Source organism: Rattus norvegicus, chromosome 13 (assembly GCF_036323735.1).
Source record: "Rattus norvegicus strain BN/NHsdMcwi chromosome 13, GRCr8, whole genome shotgun sequence".
Taxonomy (NCBI): domain Eukaryota; kingdom Metazoa; phylum Chordata; class Mammalia; order Rodentia; family Muridae; genus Rattus; species Rattus norvegicus.
Window position 1 is genome coordinate 92,528,500 of NC_086031.1, and position 21,671 is coordinate 92,550,170.

The following is a 21,671-nucleotide window of genomic DNA, read 5'->3' on the forward strand; positions in this document are numbered from 1 at the left end:
ATAAATAAATAAATCTTTAAGACTACATATTTAACAAATGTATCCATTTAGTTAAGTATTTTGAGACAATGTTGCTATGTAGCTCTGACCCATCTGGAACTCACACTGTAGACCAAACTGTCCTCAAGCTTTAATAGTCTTCCTACCTCCTCTCCTCTAGCTCTGAGTTACAGGCATGCACCACACATCCAGTAATTTAGTAAATCTTTTTTTTTTTTTTTTTTTTTTTTTGGTTCTGTTTTTCGGAGCTGGGGACCGAACCCAGGGCCTTTAATTTAGTAAATCTTAAGTGAGAGGGTTAACTTAAGTATTGGAATTGCTTATTCTACTAAGATTTTAATACTTAATATCTAAATGAGAAACCAGAATGGAAGCCAGAAATTTTGGTTCTTTCCTGATTTGAAACTATCGGCATTTCTGCTGTGGATGAGCACATTTGACCGGAAGTGCCTGTATTAGAATGGACAGATAGTGCCCTCCTTCCTGTAAGACTTGCTGTGAAGAATGTGGGGATGGCTATATATTAATAATTGGCACCTTACTGTGATTCAGGTTTGATGTTTGTTTTGTTTCAGACAGGGTCTGGGGTTATATATCGTTCAGACTTGCCTGGAACTCAGGAGGAGTAACCCAGTCTAGCCTAGAACTCACAATCTCCTGCCTCCTGAGAGCTAAGAATATAGACACACACCATGCTTGGTGCAGTAGTGTTTCCCCCTAATCCAGTGTAGTTCAGGTTGGGTGGATGCCTGCAGCCCAGCGTGGGGCACACAAAACCAAAACAACGCACGTCTCAGTTTCTCCAGTCAGGTCCTGAGCTGCTGGCCTTCTGGGGTGGTGGCACCACAGAGAGTGGTCACTCTCCTGCCATTGTAGGTTCAGAGCAGTATTAGCGCAGTCACAAGCATTTTGAAGTGTCTGTATAGGTGATACATAAACAGGACCTTGCCAAAAGTACTTTATACGCTGAAAATTATTCAGATTATATTATTTTCGTAGTATTTTAAGGCTGGTTTAGCATTCTGATTACATTTCGCCTTGTATCTTTTCAGAATTCGCTTATGGTGGCCATCCTTATCCTTTTTCTGGAATATTTGAAATTTCCCCAGGAAATGCTGCTGAGCTAGGAGAAACATTTAAATTTAAGTAAGTAGGGAGGGTAATTTCTGTTACACTGTTGTAGGTGGCAGAGTTAGTTTGGGGGTATAAAGAGTATATCCTGTAGATAAAATATTTAGAAAATTAAATAGTCTTAAATATGGTTTAATGGCTGACACTTTGTTTAAATTAAATTGAACTGAGTTGTTACATAAAAATGGAAAATGAAATAATGTCTGGAAAGCCCGTCTCGCTCTTGTTCAGGATCTCTGTTGTTTTTTGTCTGCTTCTCAAATACAGTTGTCTTTGTTTAGCTTAGGAATTCTGCCTTAGGAAACTCCTGCCTAAGGATCTCCTGCCTAAGCTCCCTATTTCTGAGGGAGAGTGAATAAGGTGGGATTTTTATTACGACCTACTATAAAATCTCTATTTCCCCAATGAAAGAAACACTTGTAAATTCAGAATAACCGAACTGATTAACCTGGAAACTGGTACCGATAGCATCAGTGCAGGGGAAATCCTAAACCAGCAGGCTGTCTGGGCCTTCCCCTTTCTTAGTCAACCTTTTTATTGTTTTAGATTTTATTATTTACTGTGTGTGTGTGTGTGTGTGTGTGTGTGTGTGTGTGTGTGTGTGTGTGTGTGTGTGTGTGTGTACACTGTAGCTGTCTTCAGACACACCAGAAGAGGGCATCAGATCTCATTACAGATGGTTGTGAGCCACCATGTGGTTGCTGGGAATTGAACTCAGGACCTCTGGAAGAGCAGTCAGTGCTCTTAACCGCTGAGCCATCTCTCCAGCCCACTTAGTCATCCTTTTTATTCCTTAATTGTTAAATCTAAAATGATGCTTAGAGTCTTCATTTCAGGAAACTTTAAAGAAACTTCTGGGTCTGTACTAGTGATTTCCCAGAATAAAACAGATAACTCAGAATAGGGCTACAACACTTCTGAGCACATAGCCCTTGTACCTCAGCACTGGGTTAAAACATTTGTACATAACAATGCCAGGTAAAATGGCATAAACTGTGCCAGATAAAGTGATGTTCTAATAATTTTTAGATTTTTTTTTTTTACAACTAGCTTATATATAAAATTCTGTCTTTTATTGAGTAATTTCTGCTACATTTTCCAGGAAATATACTGGCGTGTTTACATTTGCTGTTTTGAAGGATCTTAGGACTTGCCTCAGCGTAGCACAAGAACAGTTAACACCAAAGGTCTTTTTTCATGAAAATATGGTTAGCCCCAGTATTTAGCTGGGATATTTTTAGCTTTAAATATGGTTCTCTAATAATATGTTTCATAAAGCAAAATAGAAACTAAAATCATTGAAAATTTTAAGTATCCCACTTACCTTTAATCTAAATATGTCAGCCCTATATTATTTATTCCACTATGCCTGAAGTAAATATGCATTTAATTATGCTTATTATAAATAAAATATATAAGCAAAACTCACCCAACTTTGTTTTGTGTTGTTTATTTGGGTTTTTGTTGTTGTTCTTTAAGAGAAGCTGTTGTTCTAGGGAGTACGGACTTCCTGGAAGATGACATAGAAAAGATTGTGGAAGAGCTGGGGAAAGAGTACAAAGGCAACGCCTACCATCTGATGCACAAGAACTGCAACCACTTCTCCTCCGCCCTGTCAGAGGTGAGGCAGGCCTCGAGCTGCTTGGCTGTTTTGGGTTCTGTTTTGTTTTGTTTTTCAAGACGGTTTCTCTGTGTTGTTCTGGTTGTCTTGGAATTCACTCTGTAGACCAGGCTGGCCTTGAACTCTCAGAGATCTGCCTGTGCCTGCCTCCATAGTGCTGGGATTAAAGGTGTGCACCACACCACCCAGCTCGATTTCATTCTTAAACGTTCTTCACATAATGCTTTCCTGGTACACTTCTCTATCACTGTGTTCAACCTTGGTGTTTTTCCCCTAATTGTTCAGTGCATAAAATTACTGTATTTCTTTATCCAATGTGGCTGATTGTTCCAGAGTTGGCAATTTTAGAGTCATCAGAGTTGAAGTGGTGATTTTGGTCATTCTTTTGTAGTGGGTAGATTGATTACAAATAATTACCTTTTACTCATTTGATTGCATTCTATGTTAGCATTCTATACCTGTTGCAGATACCTAAGGAAAAGACATATTTCCATTCATAGTGGAGTGCCATTCATTGTTCGGGGCCTCTGGCACCAGTTTGTCTTTGTGGCAACTACGCAGAACGAAGTCCAGTCACCAAGAAAGAGAAAAGCTGGGGAAGGAGCTGCTGTCTCCTGTCCTGTCAGAGGTGTCCCTACCCCCCAACCTACCTCCTCCTACTAGGCCCTCCCCCTTCTAAGTGCTGTGCCTTTCAGTAGTGCCCTGAGCTAACAGCCACACTTAGTACATGAACTTTGAAACCTTAACTCGATGAAACCTTTTCCTTCTCTTTTCTTTCTTTCCCTTTTTTGGTTTTGGTTTTGGTTTGAAGACAGGGTTTCTCTGTGTAGCCCTGGTTGTCCTGGAACTTGTTCTGTAGACCAGTATGGCCTTGAAATCAGAGATCCGCCTGCCTCTGCCTCCTGAGTCCTGAGATTAAAGGCCTTCGTCATCATACCTGCCTTTATTGTATTTTTTGTATACGTGATGTTTTAGTTACTTTTCTGTTACTGTGATAAAACACCATGATCTAAGCAACTTAGGAGGTAGGGTTCACTTGGCTTGTGGTTCCAGAGAGTAAGAGTCCGTTGTGGTGAGGGGGCATGGCAGCAGGAAGCAGGCATGATGACAGGAACTGGGTGCTACAAGCTCACAACTTGAACCACAGGCTCCAAACAGGGAAAAAGCACACTGGGAGTGGGCGAGGTGTTAAGCTCTGAACCCGCCCCTCGAGGCATAGTTCCTCCTCCAGCAAGGCCACACCTCCTGAGCCTTGCTAACACTACCACCAACAGGACTGAGTATTCAAGTGCCCAAGACTATAAGAACAGTTCTCATTCAAACCATTACACATAAATACCTGCCATGAAATTTAACGACAAAACATCATAATGCTATGCACATAGTTATACAGAGAAAGGGTTTTGGGGTGAGAGGGAGGTGGGTTTGAACTCACAGAGATCTACCTGTCTCTGCCTCTGCCTCCCAAGTGTTGGGATTAAAGGCATATGCCATCAGGCCCAGCATGATGCAGTCACTCTTAAAAACGTTCTTTAGACTCAAAGTTGACAAGTCAGAACTGAAACTACAACATCAGATAAGGGAAGCCATTTATGTCCTAGAGTTCATTCAGCAGCAGTATATGGAAATGTTTCTCATTTCTTTTCTCAGCTGAACAGTCCTCTTGTGACAGTATAATATTCAACTAATTTCTTACTGCTGGCTTCAGAAGGCAGAGGCAGGCAGATATCTGTGAGATTGAGGCCAGCCTGGTCTATATATAGTCCCAGGCCATCCAGGACGATGTAGAGAGACTCTATCAAACAAACAAACAGAATTTATTTTGATTTATAGTTTAGTTCACGTGCAAGTCCCTCGTGGTAGGGGACGAGTGGCAGCAGGAACCTCCTGGGACCTCTGATGACATTGCATCCACAGTCAGAAAGGAGAGAGAAGTGGTCCCTGGCACTCAGCTCACTTTGGTATCCTGGACTCCAGTGCATGGATTGTGCTGCCCACATTTGTCCCAGTGACCTAGTCCCTCAGAGAGGTTTATCTGTTTACTTACCTTCAGTCTCATAAGTTGACAATATTAACTTTCATGTGTTTGCTCCTTGTTGCATTGATATTCAAGCTCCTTGTCCCGAGACGCTCACAACATTTCATAATGCAAAATCTATTCAGTTGACTTCAGAAGTCCCTATAGTCTTGGGCTGTTCCAACACCAGCTCAAAGTATAACTCTGATCTCTAAACTGTGAGCTTTTCTCACATAAAATCAAGTTCCCACTGACAGCACACAGTGGAGCGGCTCAGAATAAACACTCCAGTTTAAAGTGGAGCGTAACAAAAAATGGTCAGACCAGGACCAAGGAAAACACCTAACCCCCAGCACCATCTCTGGCGTTAGGGACTCCTGACGGACTCATTCACGACCCAAAGGGCTGGAGAGTCCACTTCCCCAGCTCTGTTGCCTCCGCACATGTGTTCTCTCTGGTGCCAGTTCCACCTCGTGCATGCAGCATTCCTAAGGGAACTCCCAGATTCTGGCATCTCCAACTAACTGGGGTCCCCATTACAAACTAGGGTTCACCGTCACAGCTTCATCCAGGTTGGCCTCTCAGGAACTCTACCCCACCATACATTGCCTGCCCTCGTCAGCTTTCTGAAACCATAGTATAGACTCCATGATCTGTAGTTAGACATCTGATGCCTGAGGAACCAGTTTTATGTGGCTCGTATCACCAGTTCTGCTGCTAGCTGAGGAGGATGCAGCCTGCCCTTGGACCACAGTTGTACTGCACGTGAAGTCAGGAGCAGAGTCTCCTTTCTCCTTTTTGTGCAGTGTCTGGGACTCCAGCATATGGGTGGTGCTGTCCGAGTGAGGGTGTCTTCTCCCCTCAGTGATCTAACCTGCTGGATAATCCCTCACAGACCTGCCCAGAGGCTTTTCTGTTTGGTGGTTGGTCCAAGTGACAGCATTGTGCGTCATACGGTATAAACTAAATACTGCCTGATGAATAGCCATGGTAAAAACGTGTTATGACCTGTGTCTACAAATGCACAGAAGATAAGTATCACAGTTACCGCACTATTAATAGTCTGCTTCATTTTTTAAAAATATGTTTACAATGCTAATAACCTACTAATGGGCTTTGACCCAGAGTTTTTAACTCTTAGGAGTTAAGAGCACTAGCTGCTCTCCCAAGGGAACCAAAGTTTAATCCTCAGCGCCCAAATGGTAACTTACACTCCAGTTTAGGGAATGTGATAGGTGCTGGGCAATCAAAACTGGTCGGAACATACTGCCTGAGTAAGTGAAGGCACCCATCTTCCTCTTAGCTAGAAGAGAAGAAGAACTAAGGACACTTCTGAATCTTAAGATTGTGTTGTACAGTTGCCAGCTTTGTAAATGTCAGCTACCTCTTTGATGTAAGAAACTTTGAAACCTCTAGTATTTTCAAATATTTTAAAATACTAGCTTCATATCACATGATCATAATCTTTAGTATGACTAGAGACAAACTGTCAAAGTGGCAGTGGAGCATGGACTCAGTTAAGCCCATTTTTTTTATATGTGTGAGAGCCAAGAAGGTAAGAGGGTAAAGTAAACATTGTCATTGGCCTGCCTCTCACTCTCTGACCTAAGAGGGACAAGACTCCCTTAAGGACCTGTAAAGAATAAAAAGCCAGCAGAGGAGCACAGCAGGTTATAGCCAAGGAGTCCAGCTGACACCTACTTGTACCCCTAGAGTCCTCAGGCCAAAGGCTAGCCAGGCCTCCAGGCCTTGTGCTGACCATGGCCCCCTGCTGCCAGGGACCGTGGGTCTTGTGTTCCTCAGGGCCTCTAGAACCCGCTGAGCTTCCTAGAAACAAATGGGTGATGGGTGATGGGTGAAAGCATAGGCTGCAGCTGAAGGGGATGTGGGTGGTAGAAACTAGAAGACAGTATAAAAGAACTGAGAAACAGAACAACAGGGAGATACCCAAGGCTGACTCTTCTAACAGCGCGAGGCTACTCTACTCTAATAGCTTGTACTAACAAGCCTCCTTCCTTCTGTACTGTTTAAAAGTAATTTTACATGTTTCACAGTAGCTCAAGGAGACAGAAGCCAATGGGAATTGGCTTGACTTCAAAAATGTAAAAAGTACACCACTTTAAGAAGGACCGGGCTGTGGAAGGGTCCAGCTCCTGCGTTAAGGCCCTGCTTCTCAGCATAAGCTGGTCCGCAGTGTATTTTCTCTACAGCATCCACCCCTTAGTCATACCATTGGCACTGATCTCTTCTTCCTAACACAGAGCTCTCTCCTCCATAGATTCTCTGTGGGAAAGAGATTCCTCGCTGGATCAACCGGCTGGCCTACTTCAGCTCCTGTATACCCTTTCTACAGAGTTGCCTCCCAAAGGAGTGGCTCACTCCTGCGGCACTGCAGTCTAGTGTCAGCCAAGAACTCCAGGATGAACTGGAAGAAGCAGAGGACGCAGCCGCATCCACTGCCATGGCAAGTGCTGCAGCTGGAGGCAGAACTGGGCGTCACACTAAACTATAATTATGATCTCTGCCGTCTGCCTTCAGAACGGTCTCTGGCAGTTGAGTGTCACTAGAGAAAAAGAAAATAGAGTAAATGTCCTTTGGATATTTTGTATGCAAAGATGGCTCTCCCCCAAATCCCAGTTTTTCAGCTCAGGATTATATTTGTAATCAAAAACAAAAAAGAAAAAAAATCACTCGGCACAGGAGGGAGAACTTCGTACGAAGCTGCCCTCTTCTCTTTTCTTTTTAACCCACTTGTAAATTTGGATTCACTTCCTCTGTTTTATACGAGCTCTGTTAAATTACGTTTACAGTATTTTGTACCACTGTTTACAAATCTTGCATGGACTTCTGCCACCGTGAAGGAAGAGTATCCTCCTCTTCAGACGTGAGGCAGACCATCTCTGTACACTTCCTGACAGCTGCAGAGCCACGGCCTAATAGTGGGCACAAGAGAAGGCTCTCACGACTGCAGGTCTCATCACCTGCTCACAGGCTGTCCCTTAGAGTCCCATTTGGCACCCAGACACAGGAGTGCCAGCTGGCCTCATGTGAAGGAGCACACATGGCCAGAGGGCTCCTTGGGCCCCAGGTCAGCTCCTTTCCACACCTCCTTCCTGTTCCGAGCAGCACATTCCCCAAGGTGCCCATGGAGCAACTGGTTTCATCCCAAACACACCTGCTCAGCAGGGGGGGGGTGTCGTGTCTGCCGGCTAGATGCCTCTGACCCTTTAATGAAGATGTGTTCATGGAAGACACTCTTATAACGATGAGTGGTTTGCACATGTCTTACAGAGGGGCCTCATTTTTACTTTAGTACATTCTAAACTCCTCCCTGTACAGGATATTTTTGGTGGGCTGGGAGTATCCTAACCTAGCTTCCTGAGCAGCAGTCTAAACTGACATTAAACTGCTTTTTAACTAGCCAGACTACCTTTTATACTGGACATTGAAAACTAGAATCTGAAACACACCTAACATTTAATACTTGTGTACACCATATCAGAAATGGCTTGTTGGAGTTTTAGTTCATGGGGGAGTGGTTGCACCTCATAATAGAGATTCTATTTTCATTGATAACTTGTTAAAAATCATATTTTTGTGTCTTAAATTCATCTTTTTATGTTCTCAATGTACATCTCTTACATAACATACCCTTAGGAGGAAGTTGTGCTACAGATAAGTCTTTAGCAAGGAAGTCATCTGTTAGAGTCCAACCCCCAGTGAGCCTTGGATGTAGAACCAATCATTACGTCACAATCAATGTTCTGCCTTAAGAGTGAGTGTGTAAGTGGATGCAACATAGGAACATCCCAGGTACTGACTGCAGCTTCCGATGCAAGGTTAGTGTGGGAGCCACAGTCTGTGTGAGGACGATACATGTCTTTGAGTAAATGACATCTTTAACTTTGCCATGAGCTGATTTTGATTGATACTTATTAACGTAAGCACACTCTCTTTATAGGGAAAGTAAACCTTGGGTTATTTGACACTTTGTGCTGTTTGACTGTTCCGTTCCAGAGAAGAAAGTTGCTGCAGGTTACTCTGCCAGGGGGCGGGGGGGGGGTGCATTTGTTTTAGGAAACGTGCAGCAAGACAGGATTGTGGGATTGTGGTCTTTATGAAGAGTTGACGTAGTTCAGTTCTGAAAAGAAGACTGAGGACAAGACACTAATGCTCCCAAGAGGTGTTCACTACAAAAGCCCAAGCCCTCAGCCCAGCTTAGTAGGAGTTGACTTGGGGTTTTCTGTTTGTTTGTTTTATTAATCGTGTGGATCATGGTGTTTCTATGAGATATAAAAATGTTTTGACCCAAGGGAATGGCCCCTCAGTTAGACATTTCTCGGTAAATAGCCAGGAACATCTCTCTGCTCACCCATAGTTCAGCAGCTCAGCACACACACGAGTGACTTGCTGTTCTCACACCTGACTGTGATATTTGCAATTTGAAGTAGTGTAAAAGTCTTGTAGGAGATAAACAGCGTGTGTGCAGGTCACCTGAGAGTCAGGACACACGATTCTTTGCACTTTAGTGTACCTGAGGTTAAGAGGAAGAGAATCTCATTTAGTGAAACCTTCTCTACAGTGCAAATTAAGAATGGGTTAATTAACTTTGCTTGTCTTGCCCTCAGAAGAAACAATCTTGTTCTCAGCATGAACTCCTAAGAAAACCCCTAAGTCAGAACCCGAGTCATGAATTCACATGTGATCCCGGGAGTCAGATACAGCTTTTGTAGTTGCAACCAAGTGAACTGTTTCTCCTGGTAGGTGTTCAAACAGTAATAGCAGTGAAAGATCAGGTAGCTGGGTTCTGGTGCTTGTTTTAAATACGCTTGGGCTTTTAAATCCTCACTGGGGGCATTGGCTTTAGATTGTGGCTTATGGGGCTGTGGAAGGCGGTGATTGTCCTCGAGGCCTGACCTCCAGCCAACTCTTGCTCTGACTCACAGCAATAGCATAGCTACCCATCACCAGCATCTTACAGAGCAGGGAACCCCAGGTTTAGTCCATCGATAGATAGCCTGGTGCGTCTGTGTGCGTGTGTGCATGTGCGTGTGTGTGTGTGTGTGTGTGTGTGTGTGTGTGTGTGTGTGTGTGTGGTCAGGCACCGCAGACAGCAGCAGGACTCTTTCCCATGGCTTCTTCCATCAGAAGACGGGTAGAAACACGTTCACTGCTTCTCAGCTCTAACCATTGTGTCGTCCTGTGGCTCCATTATGTCTTTACTGCAGCTTTGGTGTATGCTGTTTTCCTTAAATGACTAATTTTAAAAGTTAGTTTTTTCAGCAGTGGCCATCCCATTTGGGCCAGTATGGTTTGAAAGTGTTGCTTGGTTGTTAGACTTTCGTTGTCTGCTTGGTCTGTTCACACACATCTCCGCTGTCAACAAGTGGGACGGCTGTCAACAAATCTTCATGGACCTGAAGAGAATTTCTGTGAGGATGACTGCAAGTGTACTGTCACTCACAGTGTCTCTAAAACACCAAGAGCTCTCCCTCCCTTTTGCTACCTTGATATAGCATTGGGTTATCATGTCACAACATTGGAATACATCGATTTATTAAAAACTACTTTTATAAGAAATGTTTATAGTTCTTTGTGACCTCTAAGAGACACCACTGTTCTGTATTTGTGCTGGGAAGGGGTTATTTGTACAATCCAAGAATTCCATCTGCTCTGCGGGAGTGGGCCAGGTTCCTCTGTCACGCCTTGTATCCACAGCTTCCCTTGCTCAAACAGTAAGGACTCTTGGGCTCCGTCCCTGGGCCAACACATTGGCCATCAGAGAGCGCACAGGCAGCAAGTGGCAGCCCAGATTTCTGGGGAATGGAGGCAGAGTGCTGACTGGAAGACTCTCCCCACCTTTCAGCATTAAGTGGGAGCCTGAGTGCTGATGCTCACTTCCTGTTAGCCTCTGCTGTGTGGCACTTCCTGTTAGCCTCTGCTGTGTGGTACTTACTGTTAGCCTCTGCTGTTTAGCACCTCAAACCTGAAACTTTGCCTCTCACCTCCATTGGCCCTTTGTACCTAGCTCAGTATTTACCTCCACTAATTTAAGTTTTTCCCTAAAATTGTTAACAAGTAAATGAATAGTAATTTAATGATCCAACAAGGGTTGTCCACTCTTCGCCAAATAAGAGTGATCTACTGTAACCAGGCTGTTCTCACCTCAGGGACATCCGTGGGTCTCTTAACACCGTAATCTCCTAATAGACTCAGATCTGCTAAAAACAACCTAAGGGTCTTCCCTATAAAGAGAGTGCCAGTAATACTGGAGACAGTTTTTTTTAATTGTCCCTGTTTGCCCATGTTTAGGCCTTGCTCTGACTTCAGGAGTCTGCGCTAAGGATGATTAATGACTTCTTATGCTCTCTAAGAGATAATTTAGTAGCAAATAGCTTTTCTTCATATTGAAACAAAACAGAACACTAAAGAAATCTTCACTGGCTTGGTTATTTTCAGAGACCAGATAAGCCTCGATGTGCTCTGAAGATCTGCCCTGGCTGGCAAGAATTTCACAATCCCACTTGGGAGTGACTCCGTCCCGTGCTCTGAGGCAAGGAATAGTTAGGGCTGCCATCTCCAAGCCTTCTCTGGCCTTCACACTGGGAAGCACTCACTCTGATCCACAGGGGGCCTCCAATTGGAGGAAGACATTGTCTGTCTCCTTGTTTTCTCTCATCTCCCAAACTCAGGCAGGCAGTGGGATTTATCATCAGGACAGCCTACATTGCTTCTGAAGCCCTCAACCTATCTCAGGCTACCTTTAGGCCCTATGTGAGCCAGAGGGCTTAGGTATGGTTGCCCAGGTTGCTAAGCCAGACTCCTCAAGGCAGCTTGACTGTCCTGAATACACATGTGGTGTAAATTAAGGAAGGCAGCTGGAACTGGAGTGGCGGTCTGGCTCTTAGGAACACTGGCTGTTCTTCAGAGGACCTAGGTTCCTGTAATTCCAGATCTGGGGGATCTGATGGCCTCTTCTGGCCTCTCTGGCCTCATATTATACACAGAGACATGCAGGCAAAACACTCATTAAAAAAAAATTAAGGCATTTTGGTGTACCTGGGGGTGCTCAGTCTAGGTGACTACTTACCCTCAAACCTGGGCTGGAACTTTCCAATGGCAAAGCTGGAATATGCTCTAAGGGAGCAGAAGCTGCCAGAGTTGGCCATCAGGAAAGGTACAAAATGCATGCCTTCCTCTTCTGTCAGCATCTGTAAACAGACACCACAGGAGTACCCTAGTGTGGCCTCCAACTTGTTTAAAAAGAAAAAACAAAAACCTACCTTATATTGAGGACAATGAAAAAGGGAAGTCCTTTTGTTCTACCTCTGCCCTGAGTCGGGGCTGCCGTGGGTCACGTAAATACATTTCATTTATCACGACATCCTGTGCTTCACAAAGACAGTGGAGAGGTCATTCAGCCTAAGATCACACAGATTTCCTGGATAAAGTGAATGGTGGGAAAGGCTGATGCTATGTGTGTTGGCGTTAAGTTCCTGTCCACAGTCTGGAGAGGTGAACCTCTGAAGGGCTTAGTCATGGGTCCCCCTCAGAATCAGTAGAGGTGGAGGGAGGATTTTCCAAGTTTTTAATGAGTTTGAGTCAACCCTACAAACTATTCAAGGAGGAACCACAAAGTAAAACATGGACTCAAGGACTTCAGAGACTTACCTAGATGCCTCTAAACACCGGGCTGAAGCCAGGCTGTTCTGTCCTAGAACCACCTTGAGCTGTCAGGAACAAGTCCATCAACCAACCATTCATGGCGAAGACCCAAACTGCCCAAACTGCCATCCCCAGGGACCTTGCACATAGCCTCGTGTGTTACTGTTCACCATTACTGTCCCTTCTGACACTTCCAACATGACAGACAAAAATGCTTTAGTGGGTGACACTTTTTTTTTTAAGATTTATTTGTTTTATGTAAATGAAGAGAGCACCAGATCCCATTAGAGATGATTGTGAGCCACCATGTGGTTGCTGGGAATTGAACTCAGGACCTCTGGAAGAGCAGCTAGTGCTCTTAACCACTGAGCCATCTCCCTAGCCCGGGTGACACTTTTCAAGAAGTACCTCTCAGCCACACCTTGTGTCTTGAGAAGCCCTCTGGACCTCTGTTCTCTATTTCCATTGTTGTTTCTGACATTTCTCCACTACAGAACCTTCAGCCCTGCCAGGTGCCACCTGCTACTTCACACTCTTCTGCTCACTGTCTTCCTCCACAGCTGTTTCCTGTCCTCATTCCCAGTGACCACATCCACACAGATGGCAAGTGCTATTTGCCTCTGTCATCTTGTCACCTTGCCCTCTAGCTGCCAGCACCTCCCACTCCTCAATCGTCATGTCCATAGTTATTCTATCCACACACATTTCACCATCATTCCCCAGTCGATAACATCCACCACTGTCCCAGTCTTAGACCTGAGACCTATTATAGGGATGTTCTAGACCACTTCTAAAATTGTTATTTCAAGACAGGGTTTCTCAGTGTAACCTTAGCTGTTCTGGAACTCCCTTTGTTGACGAGCCTGGCCTTGAACTCAGAGATCCATCTGCTCTGCCTCCCAAGTGCTGGGATTAAAGGCATACATCACCATGCTTGGCCAGTTCTGGAATCTTCATTCCAAGCATTTCTGGCCATTACCTTTAGGTTTACCCCAATCCACTTCTCTATAAGGAATCATTGGCCTTTGCAGGATCCCAAAGCCATTAAATCTTGTACTTAAAAATGTCTCCTCTCTAACCCACCTATCTCTCCTCTCACTCAAACCAAATCTGATTGCCAGCAACTAAGTCATTTCCTCCTCTGGTCCCTCCACCACTTACTTCAATGTCCCTTTATTAAAATTTTCTGGCAAGCTAACCTGATTGGGATGTAGACTATATCAGAGTCTGGCTGCTGATGCTGCATGTGTTAGCTTGACTTTGTTTCTGTACATAAAGCAGTGAGTGGTCACTCACACTGCACCATGGTCTACTCTTGGTCCCTTGGAAGTCAGCTTCCCACATATATCTCAGTTGAGACCCTCACTTGACGCCTCAGTAAAAGATGTTAGGTCACTTGGCCTCTGGTCTCCTAATCTAAAGTCTGTATCCAGAGACACTGTGCTACCATAGGGGGTGCTTGCTACTTTTGTAAAACACCCCTCCCTCACCTCTCCAGGCTGTACCTCTAACAATTATTCCCTGTTCCTCAACAGCGCATTTCCTCTCTCCTGTCAGCAGCTATTATGTTCCCTGGAGACCTGCTATGACAAAATGGATCCTCTCCATCTCCACAATCAGAATTTTCCAACTCCATGTCCCATTCACTATTTTGAAAATCACTTTGATTTTGAGTGACGGATACAATAGAGTTTAGGGCTTCGAGTGTAGTTCCCAGGGTAACAAGTGGTAGTGCCCTTGACGAGTGTATGCAAGGCCCCAGAGTTCATCCCAGCACTGTTTGAAAAGTAAGGGCGTGGAGAAAGGCTGTATATAATGTATGTGAACCATTTAAAGGACGATGGAATGAACAGCATCCTGTACCCACCACTCAGCTTAGATAACAGACCTGGAGAACATGTCTAGGCCCCTCCCCCATTACTACTCTTCCTTCCACCAGAAGAGGAACCAACATCCTGAAGTTTGTGTACATTGTCCCTTTGGTCTTCTTTTTCTTGATGGTTTTATCTCCTGCATATGCCTATTTTTGAGCTTTGTATAAATTTAACTCATATATACCATGGTTTTTAAAGTCTCTATTTTTATAATTCATGCATATTTAATATGTATAGTTCTATCTCTTTCCACTACTGTATTCTACTGTATTCTACAAGCACACCATGATTCTGTTTATACATTTTCCCTTTGGCGGACATTTGAACAGTTGCAGCTTTCTCACTGATAAGCAATACTTTGTGAATGCTGTAAGGTGTGTATGTGCTGTGAGGATCTCTCTAGGAACTGCTAGGAATGTGTGTGTTCAAACTTATCGATGTCAAAGAACAATAGAGTCTTTATTACACCTTTATTAAATAAAATCCTGTTCAGCCCTCTCTCCATCTGCTAATCATAAAACTCTACGATCCAATTATTTTCTTACAATATCACATAATGAAATTTCTCAGAGGCTTGCCTTAAATATATTTTTCATAACTAAAGGAATCAGACCCTCCCATTCAGCCAATGGGAAAGATAACACTCAACAATGAAAAAGTAGTTTTTAAAAAGTCTAGTTGAGCTGGGCACAGTACTTATGCCAATAATCTTCTGGGAGACTATAATGGCTAGTCCTGGTTGTCACCTTGACTACATCTGGTTTGAACTACAATCCAGAATTTGAGAGCTCACCTGTGATCTGGATTGGGAGGTTAGAAGACAAGTTTCTGACCTGGATCTTGGTTGGCATGGAGATCTTGAGGCATACATAGTGACCATGAAAAGTTTGGGCACAAGGAAGGTACATGCCTTTAATCCCAGGAGACTAAGGCAAGGAGATCTGAGTCAAGGTCAGCCTGGGACAAAAGAAGTCCCAGATCCAGTCATGGTGGTACACATATTAACCTGGGTCACACCTTCTGCTGGAGGCCTAATGAGGACCCTGGAAGAAGATTCTCACTAAACTAGCTCTACTCCTCCTGGAAGGGAGGGGCTTTCTGTGCTCAGAAGTTTGTGGTGGAATTTTCCCACTGGCTTCAGATTGACCCAAACTCTGACTCTCTCATCCTCTGACCTCCATGTGCAAACTGGCACACATGTGCCTCACACACACGCACAGTGAATGTTTTCAAAATCAGGAAAAAGAACCCCAGAGAAACCTGTGTCATCGTGTGTCATCTGTGATAACTTGCAAGCATGGCTCCAGTGCTGTGCTTGGCACGTGGCACCAACGGTGCAAAGACTTGCACAAGCCTGGAAAGTTTCTCCGGTGGGTCACTCCAAGGACTGACTGCTGATCTTCCACAAAGAGGCTGGAAAAGTCAAAAGCACTTCAAATTGGAGTCCATACAATAATCCAAGCCACCAGAGGTAGTAATTAAATTTCATGTGGCTTTGCCAGGCCACAACCTGTATTTTGTATCTTTGTCAGGTGACACCGTACCCAAGTCAGCTGAGTGTAGACAAACTTCTTCCCACTTTTGATTTATGTGTAGACACACCTGTTCCTGCTCTTGACTTATATATTTCTGATTATTGATAAGTTAGTTCCTTTTCTTATAAACAAGATATACCCACCCCCCCAGCAGCTCCTGTGGGGAGCTAGGCTCTCTTTGCCAGAACCTGCCTAAACAGTGCCACAAACTTTGGGCCAAGGAGGCCACTGCAAGGCACTGGGAGGCGCTTCCTACGTGTGACGGTTGCCATTGATTGTCAATCTAACCAGTTTTGGAATCACCTAGGAGACAGAATTTGGGTGTGTGACCATCCTTCCAGAGAGGATTAACAGGTGAAGGCCCACCCTCGAAGTGGCCACGACTCCAAAGGGCAGCCAATTCTGCGGGTCTGAGGGAAGGCCGTGTGTCCCTGTAGTGAGAGTCTTGGTTTCTTGAAAAACACATTATGTTACATGAGTATGTTTCTGCTTTAATCCCAGATGTGGGATATATGGCTGCTTCGGTTTGTCCACAGTCATTAGCTACGATTGTCCCACGCTCCCTTTGAAAAGCTCTCAGGGAGAACTTTCCCTCGGGATGGAGACCCTCCAACTCTAAAGACCAGACCGAGACACCACAGGATGCAATCAGCAAGAGGATTTGGTTTATTGTCGGGATACACAGGCACAGGCACCTGCGGGCGCTTCAGTCACTCGGGGGACTGGCGCGCCCCACGGAACCAAGGATGGGCTTTTATAGGATTTTGGGGAGCAGAAGCAAGCATACAGAAGCAGATGCATGGTTACAGGGATATAATTGGTGGATTCTAATATGGCAAGGGTTTAGCCCGGGGGCAAGTTTCCTAGCTACCTTCCTGAAACATAACGGCTGACTCGGCCCCCCAAGGGTTCAGCCCGGGGGCAAGTTTCCTAGCTACCTTCTTGGAACATAACGACTGACTCGGCCCCCCACCAGGGTGTGGGACCTCTCCCGGGGCTTTTTTCATTGTCAGGTGCTCAACCGAAGTCGTCCTGTTGCCAGGCCTTCAACCAGACACATCTTGCTTGGCAGCCGCTGTGTACTCAGTGTTCTAACCTTTCCCTGAACCAGTCATCTTAAGTACAGCCTTGCAAAATGGCGTTACTGCTGCTAAGCTGGGGTCTTTCACCTTGACTTTTGCCAGCTGTAGAAGGTTTACTTCTGGGGATTCTGGAAAGAATATAAATGGGAGAGCCCTGAGAAGCACCTGTGGCAGCGGTAGCGACTGCTGCTGCTGCATTTGCTGGATTGCTGGATATTCTGAAGAGTAAGAGTGGACTCACCCTTAGAAACCTGACACCCCCCAGTAAGCAGGAAGTAGTCCAAAGAAGTCTATGTTCCCTCTCCCCTCTAGTCTTCTTTCTCTTCAACCTAGTGTTGGGGGCTTGGAAGGAATTGGGGTGGGATAAAGGTTGGAAGGGCGGTAGGTATAAGAACCCAATAAAGTAGACCCAGAAAAAATAGCACCTGCATGTCCCTGTCCTCAGACTTCAACTTCTTAACCTTCTTTCGTGGACTACTATGGCAGCACTCTCCAGGGAGCCATCTGAGGTAATACCCAGTTAAATACTTAAATAGATCCTGGTGAAGGAGCATTTTTTGATGCTTGCCCCAGTATTCTGGGTTCCCTCAATGCCTTACATTCAGACACATTCTCATATAAACTACTTTGGGGACCCAAATTGACATAAGACAAATAACCACAGAACCCTTCCTAATACAGATTTGGGTACAGGTAGTTAGCTCTGAGAAGGACTGGCCAGGCCAGTGGGTTACCCAAGATAGGGCATTAGAAAGACAGAATCAGGGCGGCGCCGCGCGGTGAGGAGCTCGTGTTCATACCTGTAGCTATGCCGTCCAAGGGTCCGCTGCAGTCCGTGCAAATCTTCGGACAGCTGTGGCCCACTGCAAACGAGGAAATGGGCTCATCAAGGTGAATGGACGTCCGCTGGAGATGATTGAGCCGCGCACGCCGCAGTACAAGTTACTGGAGCCTGTTTTGCTTCTGGGCAAGGAGAGATTTGCTGGTGTGGATATCCGGGTCCGTGTGAACGGTGGTGGTCATGTGGCCCAAATTTATGCTATCCGGCATTCCATTTCAAAAGCCCTGGTGGCTTATTACCAAAAATATGTGGATGAATCCTCCAAGAAGAAAATCAAAGATATCCTCATCCAGTACAATTGGACCCTGCTTGTAGCTGACCCCCATCGCTGCAAATCCAAAAACTTTGGTGGTCCCGGTGTCCGTGCCCGGTACCAGAAATCCTACCGATAAGCCAGTCTCAAGGATCAGGGTTTACCTTTGTAATAAACATCCTAGGACTAAAAAAAGAAAAAAAAGAAAAAGAAAAGAAAGACAGAACTAAAGAGAGAAGCCTCAGAAGAAGATTAGTTGGCAGTGGTCACTCCAGATGGGCCAGCTCAGGGCCCCAAAACAGGATGGTGGTGGTCAGATCAAATCTGCTTCGGGAGGGTTGGGGATTTAGCTCAGTGATAGAGCACTTGCCTAGGAAGCGCAAGGCCCTGGGTTCAGTCCCCAGCTCCGGAAAAAAAAAAAAAATCTGCTTTGGGACTTCCTCATGGGGGAGCATGCAGACTGTTGCCTTTCCCCCAAGCAAGTTTTTCAGTTCCGGGACAACATGAACCCTTCTATATAGTCGTGCAGTCCAGGCATCTACTTTAGAATTCTGAGTAAAATGGGCTTGTGAGGAAAGCTCACCCTTTCCTGGACATGTCTAGTCTCAAGCTGGCATGAGGGATGCTTTAGCACAGAGGGGGGGGGGGGTGATATCTAAGTCCAATGACTGCAAGATACTTCTTACTAAAGAGTATGTTCTTGCTTCCTTGTTTAATTAACTTGAAAAGTTTACACTGCGATCGTGTGTGTGTGTGTGTGTGTGTGTGTGTGTGTGTGTGTGTGTGTGTGATTTTTTAATTTAATTTCCCAGCATGAACTTGGTAGGTGACTTCTACGGCAATGTCAAAGGTTGAGCATGCCTGTGAGCATTCTGAGTGTGTCTTAAGAAAGACCCTTCTCTCCTGCAGCCTCGAACCAACGCTGCTGCAAAGCCCTCCTCCTGCAGCTGGCTACCTACAGTGTCAGCTAAGTCTGGGCTCAAAGTGTCTGCACGGAGAGAAGACACTGGAAGAATGGGGTCCTGCAGCTGGAGAGGGCTGAGCTCAGTGAACACTGAACTTTGATGGTTTTCTTACCTGAGGAAGTAACTTCCCTCCTCACTCTCAGGAACAGATGTAAGGCAGTCCTACCCTTACTGCTGCAGAATTACCTTCTGACATTGCCTGGGGTCACGATACTGCACTGTGTGCAGATGCAGTAATGTGCCTCTTGGCCTTCACTGCAGAACTGCCTTTGCCTCTAGGTCTCTAACCAGACTCAAGGTTATACTCAAGGTTATATTAGACGCAGGCCCCCTAGAAGTGAGGTGCAGTGGGACCTGTGTAGAGGTGCACTACACACCGGAGAACTGAGCTCAGGAGAATGTGCATAGAAACGGATTTTAAGGGTATGGGGTGATGGGTTCATCCCCATTGCTCCCTTGCTCCTACTGTGCATGCTGTCTGCCTTGCAGTCTCACCCCCGCCCTCACTTGGCCCTCTAAGGTGACAGATCTCCATTGTGCTGAGAATTTGGTGTCTGGGTGTGTCCTGTACTGTCTCAGAAGGGGCTGCCCTCCCTTATACCCTGCATCCCTACGTTCCTCCTGTGGTGATTGTCTCCTCGGTCCTGAAATACGTAATTGGGACAAATATATTTAAGACTTGGCAGGATTCCCTCGTTGGTTCCCTGATCTATGGAGGGCATGGAGGTATTATGGTTGAAAAAGACTGGAAGGGAGCCAAGCTGCCTCTGTCCTGCTAAAACCAGTGTGGAATCCTTGCAGGGATTGAAAAAAACTAGTGACAGGAAGAGACTTGAAAGATGCAGGTTCCGTGGTTGTTGCCATATCTCTTCTTAACTCCGCCTCCTCTTTGGCCCGGCAGAAGATGGATGGATCCTGGAGACAGCCGGTTACCAAGTTGAACCAAGTGGCAATTCTGTTGCAGCTGCTACCCCAGATGTGCTGTGAATTGTCACACCTCCTAGCCCCAAGTCCTGGCAGTGGATCGCAAGAGCTTTTCTTCTCCACAACTGCCCATAATGCCTAAGAGAAGCGATTTGCTCTGCCGACTAGCCCAGCAGAATGCCTCCACTGTCTGACCTCCAGAGTACGTTAATTTCCCAGCCCTGTGTCTCAACTCTGTTCAAAGAGATCCTGCTCGCTTGCCTCTTCCACGATGACATCCAACCCAGATCCATTACATTGATGGCAATTATGTCTGTTAGAACATGGGTCTGCCCTCTTAAAGAAGCTAATCACTCTCAAAAGGCTAGGTCTCTCAGACTAAAGAAATCAGTTCAGAGCACTAGCTGCTCTTCCAGAGGTCCTGAGTTCAATTCCCAGCAACCACATGGTGGCTCACAACCATCTGCCATGACATGATTCTCACTGATGCACGTGAAGACTGAATGCTTATATACAATCAATCGATCGATCAATATCTGACTTTGGGTTTTTGAACAATGTCAACTGTCACTGATGGTCCCTCCTCGGTCATGTCCTTCAGGACCAGACAGGGGAAGCTATCTGCAATGAGACTTGGAGGTATGGAGGCTCAGGAGAGGTGCAGGGAGGAGCTAGTCCCACAGCTACCTTGGGGGGCCATCTATCTCCTTTCTTACAGCTGCCACTTCGGCAGCAGTTACCTTGGGGGAACCTGACACACAATGCCGCTAAAAGAGGGAGCTAGCCAGCACTGTGCCATAAGCTCACTGTTTCTGTTTGGGAAGCTGAGTCATAAGAATCCCAAGTCTGGGAAGACCCTGTGCTCTGGCTAGTTTTATGTCCATTGTGCTTGTCTCATAGACCCCAAAAGACCACCAAGGAGTTGATTCTAATGCAATTGCACGAGGTCTTTATTCAAGCTGGAGCGTAGGCTCCTCCCTCATCTCCGACCAAGCAGGATGGGGGCGCGGGGGGGGGGGGGTGAAGCCCCAAGCCCAGTTTCAAGCAAGCATTTATAGAGGCAAGCAAACAAGCAAGGGGATATCCAGCTTGGGGCTATTATGGAATTTGTTGCCCTTTAAAATGATTGACTAGTGCTGGGAGCCAAACCATAAACTTTCATAAGTAGGTACAACTGTAACTTCTTTCCTCCTGATTGGTGGTTGTTAGGGAGTGACCAAGAGACTAACACTAGGTGTAGGCTTGTTGGGGAATGACTCAAAGATCAATATTAGGTGCTGATTTGTTAATGAACTCCAATTCAGCCTTAGGTCAGGTTCTCTAAGGAGCCTGAACCCAAGATGGAGTTGGTCTGGTCTCTCGTGTCACCTTGGCATAAGCTTGGGTGACTTTTGGAAAAGGAAACCTCACTGAGAAAATGCACCAGACTGACCTGTAAGCAATCCTGGTTAGAGGTCAATTTCTTGATTGATGATTGATGGGAGAGAGCACAGCCCATTGTGGGTGTTTCCATTCCGGGTTCTATAAGAAAGCAGACTGAGAAAGCCCTGAGTTCTGGTTTACATCTGTGCTGGGAACAGAGCCTTTGCTCTAGATCCCAACAAACTGAGCCCACACCCCAGCTGCAGCTTGCCTTGTGGGGGTATTCTGACACATCCAGGATCATAGGTGAGACCCCAACCGAGCTCCAATACTGGGCTTAACTGGGACCTCAGAGACCCTGGGACCCAGATACCCTGCCCAGCCAGAGACCCGCACTCCTT

At 45.6% G+C, this 21,671-nt stretch overlaps 1 protein-coding gene and 1 pseudogene across 11 annotated transcripts in view; both read left to right on the forward strand.

The window, feature by feature from the left end:
- Desi2 (desumoylating isopeptidase 2) overlaps window positions 1–14,808 on the forward strand; it is a 49,543-nt gene extending 34,735 nt beyond the window's left edge. For 7 of the 11 annotated variants that reach the window (XM_017598724.3, XM_006250317.5, XM_017598725.3 and 4 more), the window contains 3 exons: window positions 1,053–1,146; window positions 2,611–2,752; window positions 7,048–14,808. In XM_017598724.3, coding sequence (XP_017454213.1) covers window positions 1,053–1,146; window positions 2,611–2,752; window positions 7,048–7,281 — 470 coding nt within the window. In that variant the 3' untranslated portion in view covers window positions 7,282–14,808. Of the gene's footprint in view, window positions 1–1,052; window positions 1,147–2,610; window positions 2,753–3,219; window positions 3,687–7,047 lie in introns of those variants that run through there. The other 4 variants (XM_039090530.2, XM_063272137.1, XM_039090532.2 and 1 more) reach the window with 3 other exon arrangements.
- A 142-nt stretch (window positions 14,809–14,950) lies between these two features.
- Rps16-ps3 (ribosomal protein S16, pseudogene 3) lies at window positions 14,951–20,349 on the forward strand (annotated as a pseudogene).
- Window positions 20,350–21,671: the final 1,322 nt, after the last annotated feature.